Source organism: Myotis yumanensis, unplaced genomic scaffold, assembly GCF_028538775.1.
Source record: "Myotis yumanensis isolate MYYU_CA2020_CCGP unplaced genomic scaffold, mMyoYum1.0.hap1 SCAF_23, whole genome shotgun sequence".
NCBI classification, from domain to species: domain Eukaryota; kingdom Metazoa; phylum Chordata; class Mammalia; order Chiroptera; family Vespertilionidae; genus Myotis; species Myotis yumanensis.
The window spans coordinates 7,519,242-7,540,063 of record NW_027223774.1 but is presented as its reverse complement, the minus strand read 5'-3'; the positions used below and the strand labels follow the sequence as shown (position 1 = coordinate 7,540,063).

General features: G+C 52.7%; 1 protein-coding gene across 1 annotated transcript; it reads right to left on the bottom strand.

Moving 5' to 3' along the window:
* Positions 1-5,716: 5,716 nt before the first annotated feature.
* HAS1 (hyaluronan synthase 1) lies at positions 5,717-16,669 on the bottom strand. Its single transcript, XM_070401978.1, has 5 exons — positions 16,591-16,669; positions 11,689-12,402; positions 9,786-10,011; positions 9,060-9,192; positions 5,717-6,481 (listed from the first exon to the last, which is right to left on the bottom strand). The coding sequence occupies exons 1-5, from the start codon at positions 16,597-16,599 to the stop codon at positions 5,806-5,808; spliced, it is 1,758 nt and encodes a 585-aa protein (XP_070258079.1). The 5' UTR covers positions 16,600-16,669; the 3' UTR covers positions 5,717-5,805.
* Between the last annotated feature and the right edge of the window lie 4,153 nt (positions 16,670-20,822).

Sequence of the window (20,822 nt, the reverse complement as noted above, 5' to 3'; positions counted from 1 at the left end):
ACTGTAATTTCAAGTTTGTACTGAATAGGTGTAGCAAATGCGTGCCTTCACCAGTCACCAAAAATAAACAAATGCACCGGCTGGGGCGTGGCTTAGGGCACATGGGAACATCCCCCTCACAGAGTTAAAACTGCTGGAGAAAATCAGGCCGCTGGACAACAGAACCAGTTAACCCACAGGATGCGATGTGATCACATACTAAGCATTCCCCGAACATCGTGTATGAGCAGGGACTCCTGGATTTAAATATGTAGACTATCGTCGTAGATATGTAATATTTATTTATGTCGGCAAAATTACTGCAGTGTGTTTTCCAACATATGGCCAATTCAAAATAACAGTGAATAACAACAACAACAAAAAATAACCTGTTGATTTAATTATAAGCAAATCTTGGTTAAAAGCATTTTTATTTTTTTAAAAATATATTTTATTGATTTTTTACAGAGAGGAAGGGAGAGGGATAGAGAGTTAGAAACATCAATGAGAGAGAAACATCGATCAGCCTCCTCCTGTACATCTCCCACTGGGGATGTGCCCGCAACCAAGGCACATGCCCTTGACCGGAATCGAACCTGGGACCTTTCAGTCCGCAGGCCGACGCTCTATCCACTGAGCCAAACCGGTTTCGGCGGTTAAAAGCATTTTAAAATTAATAGGGTGTTACTATTCACATATGACACATATACCGGAAATTTTGTCCATAGAATCCGAAGTTTGTTAAATCGAGGTCCGCAAAATTGAGGCTTTACTGTATTAACTCATTTTTGTTCCCATGACAACTCTATTTTTGTTCCTTGAACATGAAAAGCTCAGTCCCAGGGGCAGGCCTTTGCATATGCTGTTCTTTGTACATAAAATGACTACCTCACTGCATAGGTCCCAGCTTATCCTCCTATTTTATTTTACTTTTTAATGTTTTTATTGATTTTTAAAGAGAAAGGAAGGGAGAGGGAGAGAGAGATAGAAACATTGATGACAGAGAAACATCACTGACCAGCTGCCGCCTGTACGCCCCCTCGTTGGGATCAAGCCCACAACCTGGGCACGTGCCCTGACGGGGAATCGAACCAGTGACCTCCAGTTCCTGGGTCGAAGCTCAGCCACTGAGCCATGCTGTCCTTGCTCATCCCCCTAGTTTAGCACATGCGTAGCACTTGCTTGGCGCTAATATAAACGTGTTTTTGCCAAAACCGGTTTGGCTCAGTGGATAGAGCGTCAGCCTGCGGACTGAAAGGTCCCAGGTTCGATTCCGGTCAAGGGCATGTACCTGGGTTGCGGGCACATCCCCAGTGGGAGATGTGCAGGAGGCAGCTGATCGATGTTTCTCTCTCATCGATGTTTCTAACTCTCTATCTCTCTCCCTTCCTCTCTGTAAAAAATCAATAAAATATATTTTAAAAAAAAATATATAAACGTGTTTTTTTAAAATCTGGTTTTGTGTTTTCCCCACCTAAAACATGAGCTCCCTCTGGGCGTGTACTCATTCTCATTCATTGGCATGTTCGTTCACTCAGTGAGTCTGTACTAAGTGCTTAGTATGTGCCAGGCATTTTGAAGGTTCTGTCGAGACAGCAGTGAAGAGACCAGAACAGATGAAGATCTGCACCCTCGTGGAGTTTAGATACTAGTGGACAGTCAGACAATAAACAAGAAAATTAAGCAAAATAACATTTGCCTTCAGTCATCTATATATATATAAAAGCGAAATATGCAAATCGACATAGGAACGACAGGTTGCTATGACGCACACTGACCATCATGGGGCAGACACTCAACATAGGAGCTGCCCATGGGCCCTGCTGGCCAACCTCTGGGTCCCTTCCCCACCCCCCCACCCCCACCCTCCACAGGGTCCGATCGCTGGATGGGGATCGGGGAATCTGGGGTGGGTGGCGGCAGGGGGCAGGGCCGGCTGCTGGCAGACGGGAAAGATGGTCCTGATCACAGGCCAGGCCTAGGGACTGTACCGTGCATGAATTTCGTGCACCAGGCCTCTAGTATAATAATATATGGGATGGAGAAAACACAGGAGGGAAACTGAGGTAGGGAAGGTTGGGAGGAGGGAGGGAGCAAGAGGAGCTTTGGAGAAAGTCTTACATTTATTTATTTATTTATATTTTTTAATATATTTTTATTGATTTCAGAGAGGAAGGGAGAGAGAGATAGAAACATCAATGATGAGAGAGAATCATTGATCGGCTGCCTCCTGCACACCCCCAATCAGAGATCGAATCCACAACCTGGGCATGTGCTCTTGACCGGAATCGAACCCAGGACCCTTCAGCCTGCAGGCCAACGCTCTATCCACTGAGCCAAACCAGCTAGGGCTATTTATATTTTTTAAAATATGCTTTTACTGCCCTAACCGGTTTGGCTCAGTGGATAAACCGTCGGCCTGCGGACTGAAGGGTCCCAGGTTCGATTCCAGTCAAGGACATGTACCTTGGTTGCAGGCACATCCCCAGTAGGGAGTGTGCAGGAGGCAGCTGAATTGATGTTTCTCTCCCATCGATGTTTCTAACTCTCTATCCCTCTCCCTTCCTCTCTGTAAAAAATCAATAAAATATATTTTTTAAAAAATAAAATAAAATATGCTTTTACTGATTTCAGAGAGAGGAAAGGAGAAGGAGAAAGAGTTAGAAGTATCAATGATGAGAGAGAATCATCAATTGGCCGCCTCCTGCAAGCCCCCTACCAGGGATTGAGCCCTTAACCCAGGCATGTGCTCTGACCAGGAATCACACCATGACCTCCTGGTTCATGGGTTGACCCTCAACCACTGATCCACACTTGCTGGGCACAGGCCCCACATTTAAATAAGTAAGAGGCCCTGGCCTGTGTGGCTCAGTCGGTTAGGCATTGTCCCATACACCCAAGGGTTGCTGGTTCGATTCCAGTCTGAGCACATGTATGGGGTGTGCAGGAGGCAGCCAATCGTGTTTTTCTCTCACATCCATGTTTCTCTCTCTCTCACTCTCCCTTCCTCTCTCTCTCTAAAACAAGAAAATAAATCAATAAGGTGTGAGCCATGTGGGTATTTTTGTTAAAGGTGTTCCAGCAGCCCTAACCAGTTTGGCTCAGTGGATAGAGCTTCAGCCTGTGGACTGAAGGGTCCCAGGTTCGATTCCGGTCAAAGGCATGTACCTTGGTTGCGGGCACATCCCCAGTAGGAGGTGTGCAGGAGGCAGCTGATCAATGTTTCTCTCCCATCAATGTTTCTAACTCTCTATCCCTCTCCCTTCCTCTCTAAAAAAATCAATAAAATATATTTAAAATAAATAAATAAAATAAAGGTGTTCCAGCAGCCCAGCTGCTGTGGCTCAGTGGTTGAGCATCGACCTATGAACCAGGAAGTCATGATTCGATTTCCAGTCAGGCCACATGCCTGGGTTGCAGGCTTGATCCCCAGTGTGGGGTGTGCAGGAAGCAGCCAATCTATGGCTCTCTCTCATCATTGATGTTTCTATCTCTCTCCCTCTCCCTTCCTCTCTGAAATCAATAAGAATATTTTTAAATAAAAAAAATAAGGGTATTCTAGCAAAAGAAACAGCAGAAGCAAAAGCCTTGAGGCAGGAGTGTGCCTGGTGTGTCTGGTGGGGAGGAGGCGGGGCGCGGGGGGAGGGGGAAGGGGGGAGCGGGGAGCGGCAGGGAAGGGGGTTGGCAAGGAGGCCAGTGCAGCTGGCCCAGGGCTGTAGGAAATGAGTATGTGGTGAGGTCATGGGCAGCACCAGGACCAGGTCACGCAGGACTTGGGCCACTGTAAGGTCTGGATTTTCCTTACTGTGAGCTCATGGGTCCTTTTTGAGTCGAGGAAGGTGATGATTTTATTTGGTGTTCACTGAATGGATAACAGAATCTGAGGGCGAGCCTGGAATTCAGGGAACGAGGGCTGATCTGAAGATAAAAATTCCAGAGTCCCTTTTCCAGGCATGGAGCGTGCAGGAGGCCTTCAGCGCCATAGGACCGGGTGCACAGAGGAAGTGAGTGTCGCTGGACAAGAAGATGATTCGTTTCTCTGTTACGCAGGAGGCAACATTAAGAGGAACCCAGAAGGGAAGTGGGAAGCGAGGCAGCTGGCATTCTCAAAGCCGAGTGAAGAAAGCTTGTCAGTCCCTGGCTGGTGTAGCTCCGTTGGTGAGGCGTCGTCCTGTGCACCAAAAGGTTGCTGGTTCGATACCCGGTCCGGGCACATGCCCAGCTTGCGGGCTTGATCCCCAGTAGGGGGCGTGCAGGAGGCAGCCCATTGATGTTTCTCCCTTCTCTCTCTAAAATCAATTAAAGACATATTTTTTATTTATTTTTATTTTTTTAAAATACATTTTATTGATTTTTTTACAGAGCGGGAGAGGGATAGACAGTTAGAAACATCGATGGGAGAGAAACGTCAATCAGCTGCCTCCTGCACATCTCCTACTGGGGATGTGCCCACAACCCAGGTACATGCCCTTGACTGGAATCGAACCTGGGACCCTTCAGTCTGCAGGCCAACGCTCTATCCACTGAGCCAAACTGGTTAGGGCAAAGGCACATTTTTTAAAAAAGAAAGCATGTCAAGTGGAAGGGGTTGGCACTGAGCACAGACAGGTCACCCTTGGTAACGAGGGGGAGGGTGGCCTGTGCGGGCACAGATGCAGCTGAGTGAGGGTCATGGGGGTGAGGACTTGAAGGGCTTTCTCGTCACTTTCTGTCTTTTCGCAGTGAGAAGGTGAGGCTGTGGGGGGAGGTGTGGGGGGTCTGAGGCGAGAAGGTATGAGTTGCCCTTCTTAGAGAGTAGACTGAGTGGACCAGGAAAACAACACACACAGAGCCTAACAGTGTCCACATGTGGTGGTTGCTCCGTAAGTATCTGAATAAGGACTTGAGAGATCCCACGCTCACAACCCTGACCCGTACGGTGAATGGTCCTGTTTCCCTCGAGGGAACTGAGGCTCCGAGAAAGGAGGTTATCCTGTCTGGTTTCAAACAGCTGGGCCTGGCCAGCGTAGCTCAGTAGTTGAGCGTGGACCTATGAACCAGGAGGTCACGGTTCAACTGGTTGCAGGCTCACTCCCCAGTGTGGGGCGTGCAGGAGGCAGCCGATCAATGCTTCTCTCTCATCGTTGATGTTTATGTATCCCTCTCCTCCCTTCTTCTCTGAAATCAATAAAAAATGAATTTTTTTTTAAAAAAGCTGGAGTCCTAGCTGGTTTGGCTCAGTGGGTAGAGCATCGGCCTTTGGACTGAAGGGTCCCCAGTTCAATTCCGGCCAAGGGCACATGCCCGGGTTGTGGGCTCGATCCCTAGTGTGGGGCATGCAGGAGGCAGCCCATCAATGATTTCTCTCTCATCATTGACGTTTCTCTTTCTCTCTCTCCCTCTCCCTTCCTCTCTGAAATCAATAAAAATATATATTTTTAAAAAGCTGGAAACCAAGGCTGAGCCAGAAGTCCCCAACTCTCAACCACCCAGCCCCCTTCATGGACAACAAAATGGGAGAGGTTCGGAAGAAAATAAATAAAAGTTTTTATTACAACCTAATCACACAGTACAAATGGAGATTAAATAACAGCAGGGAGAAGGTGGGGGCCCCTTCCCCCCCATGCCCCTAAAAATCACACCCTGATCAATAAATACCCCCCTCCCCGAGAGACCCAGAAATCCCAGCTCCAGAACAGTCCAGGCTGAAGAATCTTGAGTTTACCCCCCTCCCCTCACGTCATAGAAGAGGGAAACTGAGGCCCCAGCAAGTTCGTGGCTCCTGGGGCGCGGTAGGTGTCTCATCTCGCGTGCACCCCGCCTGGGCCAGCACCCGCGCACCCGGACTCACACCTGCACGCGGTAGCCCCCCGCCCTGCGCCGGCAGATCCTCCGCACGCCCACCCAGTAGAGGGTGAGCATGAGCGCCCAGTAGCCCAGGTAGGCGCCGGCCCCGGCCGCCAGGTGGCGCGCCTCGGCGGCCCGCGCGGGGCCGCTCCAGTCGGCCCGCGCCTCCTGCGCCACGCTGCGCACCAGGCCGCCCAGCAGCAGCAGCGCCCACAGGGCCAGCGGCAGCACCGGCACGTAGTTGGCGGCCAGCTTCCGGCGGCCCGAGGTGCCCCAGCCGCTCTGGTTCATGGTGGCCAGCGCCAGGAACTTGGCGGGCAGCAGGCCGCCCATGTAGAGCGGCGCGTAGAGCGAGAGCAGCAGCATGCGGGCGCACCCCCGCAGCCAGGCCGCGAAGGCCGCCTTGGCCAGCGCCACGCCCTGCACGCACAGCAGCACCCACAGCAGCGCCCACGGGCGGCCCGCGTAGAAGAGCCGCAGCACCGTGGCCGCCACGAAGAAGGGGAAGAGGCCCGAGACCACCGCCTCGTAGGTCATCCACGCGTGGTGCCGGTGCCACCACAGCGCGTTGTACAGCCACTCGCGGAAGTAGGACTTGGACCAGCGCGTCTGCTGGCTCAGCCAGCGCAGGAAGGAGGCCGGGGTCTCCGAGTAGCAGCGGGAGCGGGAGGTGTACCTGCGCGGGGAGAGACCTGGGCATCAGCGCGGCTCTCCTTGGGGGGCAGGAAGCCCCAGCCAGAAATGGCCACGCACCATGACCCCCTGGGCGAGTTTTCTCAACCTCTCTGAGCCTCGGCGTTCCCATATTTAAAAAGGGGTTCATCATGGTTCCTACCTAGCCCTAGCCCCATTTGGCCTGCGGACTGAAGGGTCCTGGGTTGACCCCGATCAAGGGCACATGCCCAGATGGAGGGCGAGGTCCCCAGTAGGGGGCGTGCAGGAGGCAGCCCATCAGGGATTCTCTCGCATCGTGGACGTTTCTATGTACCTCTCCCTTCCTTTCTGAAATCAATAAAAATATTTTTTAAGGCTGGTTTTTTTTTAAAATATATTTTATTGATTTTTTACAGAGAGGAAGGGAGAGAGATAGAGAGTCAGAAACATCGATGAGAGAGAAACATCGATCAGCTGCCTCCTGCACACCCCCCACTGGGGATGTGCCTGCAACCAAGGTACATGCCCTTGACCGGAATCGAACCTGGGACCTTTCAGTCTGCAGGCCGACGCTCTATCCACTGAGTTAAGGCTGGTTTTTAAAAATAATAATAATGCCCTAGCTGGTTTGGCTCAGTGGATAGAGCCGTGATGGCGAACCTCGTGTCAGAGGTGACACTCGAACTCATTTTTTTTTGGTTGATTTTTCTTTGTTAAATGGCATTTAAATATATATAATAGATATCAAAAATATAAATATTTGTTTTACTATGGTTGCAAATATCAAAAAATTTCTATATGTGACACGGCACCAGAGTTAAGTTAGGATTTTTCAAAATGCTGACACGCTGAGCTCAAAAGGTTCGCCATCACTGGGATAGAGCGTCAGCCTGCAGACTGAAGGGTCCCAGTTGGTTGGATTCCGTCAAGGGCACATGTCAGGGTTGCAGGCTAGATCCCCAGTAGGGGGCGTGCAGGAGGCATCTGATCAATGATTCTCTCATCGTTGATGTTTCTTCTTTTTTTTTTTTTCATCATTGATGTTTCTAACTCCCCTCTCCCTTCCTCTCTGAAATCAATAATAATAATAATAATAATAATAATAATAGTTCCCAACTAATTGTGAGGCTTCAATGCCAAGTGCTTAGGACCAGTATATAGAGCACTTGCTCAATACATGTTATCTACTCAGTACTACTGTTTTTACAGTGACTAATAGTATTATTGCCATTACTAATATCATTACGGTTACTAACACTATTACTAATACTGTCACTAATCTATTACGAATACGCTGGCGCTGACTGTTATTGGCGGGCCCCATGGTGAGGAACAAGCCAGGCATGGTTCCTCCCCAGGATAGGCCACGTGTTAGGGCCTCTCCAGGGAACCGTCAACCTCCCTTCCTGTGGCTGAGGCAGACATCACTAATCAATCCCTGCGGCTCCCAGCTACACCCACACAAGGCTGGAGTCCCTTGCATGGCACGTCATCAGGTGGCCGCCAGCAGTCAGTTTGCTAGGAGGGGTCAGGCTATTCTGTCCCCACGGCATTACCTAACAGTGTCCTGTCTCCTTCCCCCGTGTCACTTGGCATCCTCAGTGGCCTCCCTGCTGACCCCCTCACCCCTTGCAGTCTGTATTCAAAACAGTGGCCAGAGCGATCCTGTTGCAACATGTCGCCCATCTGCTGAACACCCTCCCTCATTTTAGGCTGAAGCTCTTACCCTGCCCGCAGCCTTTCATGAGTGGACCCCCTGCGCACTCTGTCCTCTTCTGCACTCTCCCTTGCACCATTTTCAGCCTCCATCCCTCTCTCACCTCTGGCACCATATTTAGCATTTCATTCCCTCCCCTTAACCTTCCTGTCTCTCTTCCTGGCCATAGGATGTATCATTATCTGCCATACTATATGTTCTATACTTTTCTTACTGTTATCTTTCTGCTTGCCCAGTAAGCATGCATTGTGTCTCATTAACTGCTACATCCCCAGACTCAAAACACTGTAGGCACTTAATGCAGACATTAAGCGAGTGAATGCCTGGGTTTGGTTTTACCCCGAGTTCTTTCGGGCCCTTCCCCTGGGTCTAGCTTTGTAGAAATCACTTTCCCCTGAACTGCTCTAGCCCACACTCCCCCAAGTCTCATGGAGTTAGTTACATCTCTTCTCCCTGAAGCGCGTGCTAGTGTAGGTGCTCTCCAGCTCTGTTATTTAGTTCTGCTCGCTTGCTCTCTATCTATGCATCTCTTTCCCTTCCTAACTCACTCAGAGTAACTGTGCTGCCGTGGTAACCTGTGCTCTCCGGGGACAGCGCCATCTCACCCATCTCGTATTGTATCCTGAAGGCAGGACTCCCCACCCCCACACCTGGCCTCACTTGGCAGAGTCCATAGAGTCTCATGGTTCAGTGCAAACGCTACCTCTGCCCCTGATGGGCTCTTCCTCTCTCCACTAATGTCTCACTTGGAAGAGCCCGTTGTCCTGCAAGTGACTCTGGGTTTGGAGAATTACACACACACACACACACACACACACACACACACACACGGGATACTCTTTGGCCTCCATGCCCACTCAACCACCTGGTCCCCTCGGCTTACTTGGTGGCGTAGCCCATGCTGAGCATGCGGTTGGTGAGGTGCCGGTCATCCCCAAAAGTGCAGTGGGTGCCCAGGAACTTCTGGTTGTACCAGGCCTCAAGAAACTGCTGCAGGAGGTGGTTCCTGTACAGGCCTAGGTGGGTGGGAGGAGGGGCGGGGGCGGGGGTTACAGAGCGTCAGCCTCTGCTGTCGCCAACACCATCCCCATCCCCACAATTCCAACCCCATCCTTAACCACTTCAATCCCATTCTCAGCCCTATCACCAACCACAACTCCAGCCCCAATCCTGTTCTCAACCCCAAATCCTTCCTCGACCCCCATACCCATCTCAAACTTCCCCCAATCCTGTCCCTGACCCATACCCACTCTGACAGCACCCCAGACCCCTCCTCAATCCCAAATCTATTCTCCACCCCTCCCCTACTCATCCTCATCCAACCCATCTCCAACCCCCACCTGGCCCAACCCTGACCTTGACTCCAAACCCATTTAGTCCCCCTTCCCCAAAACCCTCCCCCAGCCCAGTGCTCATCCACACCCTTTCTTCAACCCATTCCCAACACCAAACACCATCCCCACCTCCAACGCCCTATCTTATCCCTCTCCCCAATTCCTGTCCAAGCCCCATCTTTGACCACAATCTTAATTACACCCTCAACCCTTCCTGGCACCCCTTCTCCCTCTCACCCCCATCCAGAGCCCTCCCAAGCCCGGCCCCTGCTCACCTAGGGGACCACTGATGCAGGACACACAGTGGAAGTAGCTCTGACAGGCCCGCTCCACGTTGAAGGCCACCCAATACCGCAGGCTGCTTAAGAAGCTGACCCAGGAGTCCAGAGGGTTGAGGATCCGCACGTCCCCCCCAACAGCCCCCACCCGGGGGTCATCGTCCAGCACCCGCACCAACTCCAGCAGGGCCATCGGGTCCAGCCTCGTGTCTGAGTCGCAGACCTGTGGGGTAGAAGGGGCCAAGATCAGGCTAGATCCCTGAATGGAGCTGGTGCTTGAGGGGAGGGCACCCAGGGGTGGGGAGCAGCTGGGACACTCTGCAGCCAATCCTATATAATAAAAGGCTAATATGCAAATTGTCCCCTCGACCAGGAGTTCGACCGGGCGTTCGACCAGGGGGCAGGGCCAGTGGGCCAACCACCCATAGCCCCTCCCCCTGGCTGGCCCGGGCCAATGGGCCTCCATTGGGACAGGCCAGTGGACCCCACCCGTGCATGAATTCGTGCCCCAGGCCTCTAGTTTGAACATAACCTTGAATTCTTAGTAATTTTCAATGTCTAATCACATTTTAAGATTATCAGGACCCTCCCAAGACCCATGCTGTTGTATAATAAATACCCTCTCTGGTGTTTGGGCTGGACCTGTAAAACTTTCTTCTAACAGACTATGGCAAACGTGATGGGATGTAACTCCCGTGATTATATAACCTTTTATGGAAACGCTGAAGGGGTTTTGCAATGTAATTAAGGTTCCTAATCTCTTAACTGTGAATTAATCAAAGGTAAATTATCCAGGGTGGGCCTGACCTAGTCAGGTGAGCCCCATACAAGAGGGGCGAGCAGTCTGAGACTTTCTGTTGCTAATCTGGGAGAGGCAGGCTACCATGAGTTTTATGACGGTGAAAAAATAAATCTGCCAACAAATACGTGAGGTTGGAAGAGGCCGCTGAACCTCAGATAAGACCCACACTTGCAGCCTGATGGTACCCTGAACAGAGGACCCAGCTGAGCTTTGCCCAGACTCCTGAGGCAAATGGTAAATGGATGGAAAAAATGAACAAGAGAATCTCAACACTGAAGGAAGAGAATGGAGGGATCTCTAAATTTAATAAATAGCCCTAGCCAGTTTGGCTCAGTGGATAGAGCGTCAGCCTGTGGACTGAAAGGTCCCAGATTCAATTCCGGTCAAGGGCATGTACCTTGTTTGTGGGCACATCCCCAGTGGGGGTTGTGCAGGAGGCAACTAACCAATGTTTCTAACTCTCTATCTATCTTATCTCCCTTCCTCTCTATAAAAAATCAATAAAATATATTTTAAAAATAAATAAATAAATAATAAATGTAATAAATAATCCTCCAGCCGGTGTGGCTCAGTGGTTGAGTGTGGACCCATGGAACCAAATTTCCGGTCATGGCACATACCCTGGTTTCAGGTCGATCCCCAGTAGGGGGCGTGCAGGAGTCAGCCAATCAGATGTCTCTCTCTCTCTCTCTCTCACCCATGTTTCTCTCTATCCCTCTCCCTTCCTTTCTCTCTAAAATCAATAAAAACAAAATGAAACAAACAAATAAATAAATTTACTGAATAATTAGTTGGAGAGATGGATGCTTGAATGTGAATGCGTGAAGAAAATAAGTTCTACATTGGATGAAGAAAGGAATGAATCTCTACATTGGATGGATGAATAAATAAAGGAATGTGTAATCTCTCATGGGATGGATGGATGGATGGATGGACGGATGGATGAATAAGTCAAAGAAAGAATTTCCATACCGAATGGATGAATGAATAAAGAAAAGGAAGGAAGAGATTCATTGCAATCGGCCCTGAACGAAGGCCTCGGGGAAGTGGGATTCGGGTGTTAGGGCCACGGGGGGTGTGGGGGCGCCTCCCACTCACCTGCACGTAGTCCACGGAGTCGCCCAGCGCCTTGAAGGCGGTGTACATGACCTCGCGCTTGCCGCCCCAGCGCTGCGCTATGCACACGCACCGGCGCGTCCTCACCAGCGCCTCCACCGCCAGCCGCCCCGGGTCCTCGGACTCCACCTCGCGGTAGGCGCCCGCGCCCGCCCCCGCCGCGCCCGCCGCCGCGGGTTCCCAGGGCTGGTGGTAGTTGCCGTCCCACACGTAGGTGGCGGGGTCCTCGTCGGCGAAGACCTCGCGGAACATGTCGACCATGTAGAGGTCCTCGGCGCGGTTGCCGTCCACCACCATGAGCACGCGCAGCCGCGCGCGCGGGTACACCAGGGCGCGGGCGGACGCCAGGCACTGGCGCAGGTACGCGGGGTCCTCCTGGTACGCGGAGATGGTGAGCGCCACGCTGCGCGCCCGGGCCGCGTCCGGGGGCCCCCGCGCCGCCGCCCGCCGCGCCGCCGCCGCCACCCGCCGGTGCTCCAGGTACGCGAACAGGCTCTGCGCCACCAGGTGCGCCGAGAGGAAGGCGCCGTAGAGGCCGAAGGCGAGGAGGCCGTGGCGATCGGAGGCGAGCGGCACGCCGGCCGCGTAGGCCCAGGTGATGAGGACCAGGATGAGCAGCGCGAAGGCGAGGGTCAGCACCCGCCGGGCCGGGCCGGAGCACTGGCGGGCTGCCCGGCTGGGTTTGGGCACGTCCTGCTGGAGACAGAGAGGGGATGGCAAGGTGAATGGGTGGTTTCTGGAAGGGAGACGCCTGGGGTTTTCCCAAGCCAAGGATAGCATCCTCTTTCTTGTAAAAAAGTAAAAATAAAAATAAAAAACCCTGAGTATCCAGTGTTATTGTCATTAGTTAAAATAATTGTGGCATGCCGAAACCGGTTTGGCTCAGTGGATAGAGCGTCGGCCTGCGGACTCAAGGGTCCCAGGTTTGATTCCGGTCAGGGGCATGTACCCTTGGTTGCGGGCACATCCCCAGTGGGAGGTGTGCAGGAGGCAGCTGATCGGTGTTTCTAACTCTCTATCCCTCTCCCTTCCTCTCTGTAAAAAATCAATAAAATATATTTTAAAAAATAATAATAATTGTGGCATTCCCGGTTGCATTGATTCAAATGAATTTATCCACATTTTTAACAACTTTTAAATCCATGAGGGTTACATTCAGTGAATTGTCACATTTAATTAACAGGAGTCCTCCCCTTTCTTGATGGCACATAAAATAATGATTCGGCCCTAGCCGGTTTAGCTCAGTGGATAGAGTGTGGGCCTGTGGACCGAAGGGTCCCTGGTTCTATTCTGGTCAAGGACGCATTGTGCCTGGGTTGCATGCTCCATCCCCAGTAGGGGGCGTGCAGGAGGCAGCTGATCAATGATAATTGATGTTTCTGTCTTTCTCTCCCTCTCCCTTCTTCTCTGAAATCAATAAAAATATATTTTAAAAATAATGATTCATCTCAAAATCAAAAGTTCCTTAGTGTTGAGACGATAGGTATAATAATATACTTTACATCTAAAAGAACAATACAGCCCTAACCGGCTTGGCTCAGTGGATAGAGCATTAGCCTTTGGGCTGAAGGGTCCCAGGTTTGACTCCAGCCAAGGGCACATGCCTGGGTGGCATTGATGTTTCTAGCTCTCTTTCTCCCTTCCTCTCTGAAATCAATAAATATATATATATATATATTAAATAAAAGACAATATAATATGGTATGTACCAGGGGCTGCTCTAAGCCTTTTTTTTAAGAACTTAGTTTAAATTTCACAACAGGTACACTTATTAGCATCCTCGTTTTACAGATGAGTTCACAGGTGCAGCCGCCTGCCCACGCTCACACCTGGAAAGCCGAGGAGCCAGGATTGGAACCCTAAGGATCCAATCACTAAACCACAACCTTATACACTGGGTTTCTGCCTCTGGCAAGCCCCGTGGGACAGGGTAATGTTTACTTCCACCATAGAGATGGCAAAACCGAGGCCCGATGAGCCAGGCGTGCGTTGCCCAAGGCCAGGAAGCCCACAGGTGGAGTAGGTTTCTCCGATTCCCCCAGACATGGCATGGTTCACCTTCTCTCCTCTCTCCCAGCCAGGACCGGGTGCCAGTCTGTGGGGCTGTAAGAGTCCAGAATCAGAGGGGAGGGGTGCCTCCCGTTTTATGGGCTGAAAAATGGGGATTTAGCCTGTGGCACGTGCTAAGCACTGCTCTAGTGAGGTAGGTACTGTTACTCTCTCCCGTTACAGATAAAGAAACTGAGGCACACAGGTGTCTTCTCTTGCCCAAGGCCCCTCAGCAGCCTGGCTCTCTGTCCTCCTTTCTGCTAAACTGCCTCCTGTGGCACCAGTCCCCACCTTGGGGTTTATTATGAATTGAGTTAGTCATTAAGATAGAGAGCTGTGCCCTGGCCAGGTAGGTCAGTTGGTTAGGGGCGACATCCTGATCCGCCAAGGTTGTGGGTTCGATCCCAGGTCAGGGCACATACAAGAATCAACCAATGGATGCGTAAATAAGTGGGACCACATTGCCCTGACCGGTTTGGCTCCGTGCGGTGGATAGAGCATCAGCCTGTGGACTGAGGAGTCCCAGGTTCGATTCAGGTCAAGGGCATGTGCCTTGGTTACGGACACATCCCCAGTGGGGGGTGTGCAGGAGGCAGCTGATCGATGTTTCTAACTCTCTCTCCCTCTCCCTTCCTCTCTGTAAAAAATCAATAAAATATATTTTTTTAAAAATAAGTGGAACCACAAGTCAATGTCTCTGTGTGTGTCTTTCTCTCCCTCTCTCTCTAAAAATCAATCAATAAAAATTTTTGTTAAAGGATACAATACAGGAGTCACCGAGCACATGTGGCTACTGAGCCCTTGACATGCAGCCAGGATGCCTGAGGAGCTGAATTTTTCATTTAATTTAAACTAATTTAAATATAAACAGTGATTCTTGGTTCAGTTATTGAAAAGTGCTAAGGGGGAGGAGGTTGGAACAAGTAGGGTCTTTTTCAACTGTAAACCTTACAAAATCCAAGTATTTCCATGGAAAATGTAGCATCTGTATCAGATGGGCTACCCATCTGGATTTTGAAGCCTGAGTGTGCAAGACAGGAAGTAACATGCCTCATTCATATTTTTGTATGGATGACCTACTAAAATGAGAATATTTTGATAGAAAGCAACTGTATATCTGTGGCCCAGTGCCCGCTGCCTGTTTCACTACGGCCCACAGGCTGACATGGGTGTTCACGTTTTTAAGTGGCTGGACAAAGTCAAAAGAGGAACCACATTTTGTGGCACATGAAAATTACATGATGTTCACATGTCAAGTTTTGTCGGCACACAAGCACGCCCATCGTCACATATGGTGTCTGGCTGAGTTCGCACCAGGCCAAAGTTTGGCTGCAAAGGAGACCGTATGGCCGGCAAAGCCTCCATTATTGACTACCTGGCCTTGTACAGGCAGCTCGCCAACCCCCGGTACAATGGGGCTAAATAAAATATATTACTAACATCAATTTCACCTGTTTCGTTTTACGTGGTTTTAGTGTAGCTACAAGGACATTTTAAACCACGTACGTAGCTCACTTTCTTTTTTTTTAATAATATATTTTATTGATTTTTTTTACAAAGAGGAAGGGAGAGGGATAGAGACTTAGAAACATTGACTCACCTGCCTCCTGCACACTCCCCACTGGGGATGTGCCCACAACCAAGGTACATGCCCTTGACCGGAATCGAACCTGGGACCCTTGAGTCCGCAGGCTGACGCTCTATCCACTGAGCCAATCTGGTTAGGGCCGTAGCTCACTTTCTGTTCCTATAGGACAGGGCTCAGGTGGAGCGCTCAGCCTGGCGCAAGTCATCGCTCCACACTGACAATTATTGTTATTTCTCCTGCAATCCTACTGCTCTGTCCCTCTCCCCCAGGCGGAGCCCTGTCTGGGTTTCTGGGGGGGGGGGGGGGGGGCGGGTGGCCTACTTCCCGCTGGGAATAACCCATTTGGGTGGGTTTCAATCCCGACCACAGGCATGAACACGCATGTATCGGCCGTGGACACCCACCCACGCGTACACTCACACATGACGAGTGACACACAGACACTCATGTCCTAGAACAGTGGTTCTCAACCTTCTGTCCCTTTAAATACAGTTCCTCATGTGGTGACCCAACCATAACATTATTTCCGTTGCTACTTCATAACCGTAATGTTGCTACTGTGATGAATCGTCATGTAAATATCTGATATGCAGGATGGTCTTAGGCGACCGCTGTGAAAGGGTCGTTCGACCGCCAAAGGGGTCGCGACCCACAGGTTGAGCACCGCTGGTCTAGAAGATGACCAGACGCGTGTTCTAAGGCAGAACTTGGTGACCCTGAGACCCCACTGACAGCCGCAGGTGAACTGGGACATCAGCCTTTTGGCAAAAATGAGCAACACCGGGAGGAGATGCTCACCCCACAACAGACCCAGGCGGCCCCCCTGCCCCCCAGGGTCTGGCCAACAAAACAGCAATAGTCACAGTGGGGTTTTGAACCATATGAAATTGCCATTTTTACAGGTCAAGAGAGGCCACATATCAGCGATTTCATCTGGTTCAACTTAAACTGAACACATCAAAAGGGAAATTCACATCCACCTGTGAAGCAAACACCCCCCCTCCCCCCCCCCACCCCCGTCCAGCACACAGACATGCACGGACTTACAGCCACACGGACATGCCGCACCCTACATACAGGTGGGACGGCCACCCGCATAGCCTGGACCCGCACACTCAGCCTCACGTGGTCGCTGTCACACACCTGAGCTCACACCTGAAATCTCCGCACACGCGGTTCCCCCGCACACACGTGGTCACAAGCCTGGCAGTGCCCCCACCCGTAACCCCCCCCACACACACACACACCTGTCTCATTGATGCGGGTCCGGCTGGGCTCTCTCCTCTCCGGCTGCTCTCAGCGTTTCTCTGCGGCCCGAGGGCTGGGGGGTCCTTTGTAGACCAGCGGCGGCGGGGGCGGGAGGAGGGGCTGACGTCAGAGCTGAGCTGGTCCAGGGGCTCTGAGGTCACGGCCGCCGCCGGGCAGCTCCACCCGCTTCCCGCCACTACCCCCACCCCCTGCGCCCAGACGGGCCTGCCCTCCAGGTCCCCCATCACCACCGCCCTCCCCGCCCCTCCTGGGTCTCCCCCATCACGCCCCTTCCCCTCCCGGTTTTTCTCGTCTCTCTCCTCTCCAGTCCCCGGGTTTCTCTCCATCCCTGTAGTTCTCCCCCATCTCTCTCTCCCAGTCTCCATTTCTCTCTCTCTCTTCCCCCTCCTTTCTGTATTTCTCTTCATCCCTCTCCCCCCATTTCCTCATCCCCCATTTCTCTCTCCTCCCCACATCCCCAGCTCCCCTCCCCTCCCCCTTCTCACCCAGACATTCCTCCCCCCTGCACACCGCCCCTCCCTTTCTAGCCCCAGACTCCGTCCTGGGTTGGGTCCCCCAGGGACTTGTCTGGGGAACTGGCAGGAGGAATGAAAGGACACACGTGCGTGATTGTGGGTGTGACTGTGTGTGCGCCGGCCTGTGAGGCATGCTGTCTGGAAGGGGAGCTGTGAGTGCATGTCTGTCCCTTCAGCCCCCAATGGACAGGCCCACGTGTGTGCATGTGCGTGTGTGCGTGTGCAGGGGGCTGAGGAAGAGGCTGGGGCACTGGGGTCTGTCTCCCAGGGGATTGGGGGTCATCTCAGTTGTTGACCAGCTGCCCCAAAGAGCTGCCTGGGAAACTGAGTCAGTCTAAAGGTGCGAGTGGGGGGGCCCGGGGGTATCTGAGCCCCAGCCCCTCAGGACCAGAGGATAAACGTCATTGCTTCCATGCCCTTCTTTCCAGGATTAGAAACAACAAAAAACAAGCCTGCACCTAATTCTTTTTTTTAAAATGTATTTTATTGATTTTTTTACAGAGAGGAAGGGAGAGGGATAGAGAGCTAGAAATATCGATGATCAGCTGCCTCCTGCACACTCCCTACTGGGGATGTGCCCGCAACCAAAGTACATGCCTTTGACCAGAATCGAACCTGGGACCCTTGAGTCCGCAGGCTGGCCGGCGGCCCTATCCACTGAGCTAAACCGATCAGGGCCCTGCATCTAATCCTTTCTGTCTTCTCTTATAAACTGATGTTTCTCTCCTTCCATAGCTGTCTTCCTGTGTCTGTGACTCTGATTCTTTTTTAAATATAACTTTATTTTATTATTTTTTATTGGCTTTAGAAAGAGAAAGGGAGAGGTGGGGAGAGAGAAACAGGGATGGGTTGCCTCCAGCACGGACCCTCACCAGGGGTCGAACCCGCAACCTGGGTATGTGCCCTGACAGGGAATCGAACCTCCAACCTTCCTGCTCCAACCAACCGAGCCACACGGGCCAGGGCTGTGACCCTGATTCTTTATCCCCGTGCCTCCACATCTTTCTCTCTCGCTTTGTCGCTGACTTTCTCTGAAATGATCATTTTGCCTCTGTCTTCCTGGCTCTGTTTCTCTGTCCATCTGTCTGTCTGGTTCGCTTTCTCTGTGCGTTCCTGTCTGTTTTTCTCCATATCTCCCTCTCTCTCTCCCTGCTTACTCTGGGTTTGTGTGTGTTTCTAAATTTCTGGCTCTGTCTCCCTGATGTTCTTACTCTGTTTATTCTGTGCCTCTCTCTCTTTTTGAATGCCTCTCTGACTTTCTCATCCATTCTCTCTCTCTCTCTCTAGCTCTCTCTACCCTTGAGTTTCTCTCCTTTGTCTCTCTGTATATATTTCTATTTCCTTCTCTCTGAATGACTGTATTCCTACCTCTTTTCTTTTTTCTTTTTCTGTCTCCCAGCTTTTGTTTCTTTCTGTTCCTCTTAGTGGCTGCCCATTTCTCCTTTCCCGCCTCTACCTACCTATCCATCAGCCTATCTATCTGGGTCTCCATCCTCTCTCGGTCCCTCTGCATCTGTCTCTTTCTGAGACTCCACTCTCTCTCTCTCTCTCTCTCTCTCTCTCTCTCTCTCTCTCTCTCCTTCTCATTCACTGTTTCTCTGTGTTTTCCTGTCTCTAAGTCCCCCCCTTCTCCCTGCCCCTGGATCTCGTCCCCCCTGTCCGGGAGCTCTCCCCTGCAAGTGCCAAGCCCTCACTCCCCGGGTTCCCGGGAGAGGCAGGCTGTGCAGGGCCAGCTCCAGGTTGGGCCTTTGCCTGCGCCTGACCGTTGGGGGAAGAAGGCCAGTTCTGGGCCCCAGCAAGGGGAACCCCGCCCTCCCCCCAGAGCACAGCGGGCCTGTGCTGACGCGGTTGCCAGGAGCCGGCCACTGCCTGGTGTCTGCCTGTGTCAGGATGATGGGTCCCCGGTGGGAGCTGAGCCAGGGCAGGAGGGGAGGGTGATTCCTCTACCCCAGGGTGGGGCTCGGGGCAGTCCCGGCTCCACTCAGAAGCTGGGTATTTGACTACTCTACGCTCCTCCCGCATCACCCCCCCCCCCCCCCCCCCCCGCGCCCCCGCCGCCAGGGTGGAGCCGCTGTATAAAACCAGATGCTTCTAAAACCAGAGTGTGGATACGGGAGGAGGGACCATGGCTTTAACTCCAATGGTTTCCTCCTGTAGGGTCCAGGAGTCCAGGCCCCCAGCCCTCCGCCCTCAGACCCAGGAGTCCAGGCCCCCAGCCCCCTCCTCCCTCAGACCCAGGAGTCCAGACCCCCAGCCCTCCTCCCTCAGACCCAGGAGTCCAGACCCCCAGCCCTCCTCCCTCAGACCCAGGAGTCCAGGCCCTCAGCCCCTCCTCCCTCAGACCCAGGAGTCCAGGCCCCCAGCCCCTCCTCCCTCAGACCCAGGAGTCCAGGCCCCCAGCTCCTCCTCCCTCAGACCCAGGAGTCCAGGCCCCCAGCCCCTCCTCCCTCAGACCCAGGAGTCCAGGCCCCCAGCCCCTCCTCCCTCAGACCCAGGAGTTCAGGCCCCCAGCCCCTTCTCCCTCAGACCCAGGAGTCCAGGCCTCCAGCCCCTCCTCCCTCAGACCCAGGAGTCCAGGTCCCCAGTCCCTCCTCCCAGACCCCCAACCCCTCCTGCCTCAGACCCAGGAGCCCAGGCTCCCAGAATTCCTTGCAGGGAGATGACCAAGGCTGGAAGAGAAGACGGAGCTGAAAGCCAAGGACAGAGGAAGTGGGGCCCTCCCACAGCAGGCAGGAACTGGTAGAGGTGGGACTACCTCCCGCTCCCCTCACTAACAGCCATTTCTCCCAGAAACCCACACTCCAATGGGGCTGATCCCCCGTCCCTGTCCTGGGTCCACCATGGCCCTCCCAAGAGTTCCATTGTGCTCAGAGAACCTCAGAGCGCGGTTCCAGACCAGGACACAGGACAGCAGAGCGGGGGCAGGCAGAGGGAAGCACATTTGTTCACTGTAGGGATATCTCTGGCACTGCTGGAGGGCCAAGCCCCCAGTTGGGCGATGCCAGGCATGGAGATGACTCAGACCGGGACCCAGCCCTTGAGGGGATGCCAGTCTGGTGGAGGAGACAGCTGTGTAAACAGAGGGCCACAGACCAGTTCGAGGATGCACCAACCCAGCTGGGGAGTCAGGGAGGGCTTCCTGGAGGAGGTGATGCGCCGGGAGAGTTAGCCAGAGTAAGGGCAGGGGTGCAGAGAGGGCATCCAATCAAGGCATGTCCTGGCCAGTCAGGAAAGCACAGGTGGAAGCATAAATGGTGAGACACAGGGGTGTGTGGGGGTGGGGTGCATAGCAAGGTCCACCCGGCAGGGTTTTGAATGCCAGACTCAGAGGCTAGGACTCTGTCCTGGGGGCTCTGGGGAGCCAGGGGAGGGCTGTGAGCAGGGCCCGGGCAGGGCAGGGGCAGCTCTGGCACTTGTGAGGGACACACTGAACGCACAGACTGGGGACTTCTGGCCACAGTGTCTGGTGTCTGGGTGGCAGGTTGCCGGGGTTCACGTCCCAGCATCAAGAAGGGTTCAGGGCCCTAACCGGTTTGGCTCAGTGGATAGAGCCTCGGCCTGCGGACTCAAGGGTCCCAGGTTCAATTCTGGCCAAAGGCATGCACCTTGGTTGCGGGCACATCCCCAGTAGGGGGTGTGCAGGAGGCAGCTGATCAATGTTTCCCTCTCATCGATGTTTCTAACTATCCCTCTCC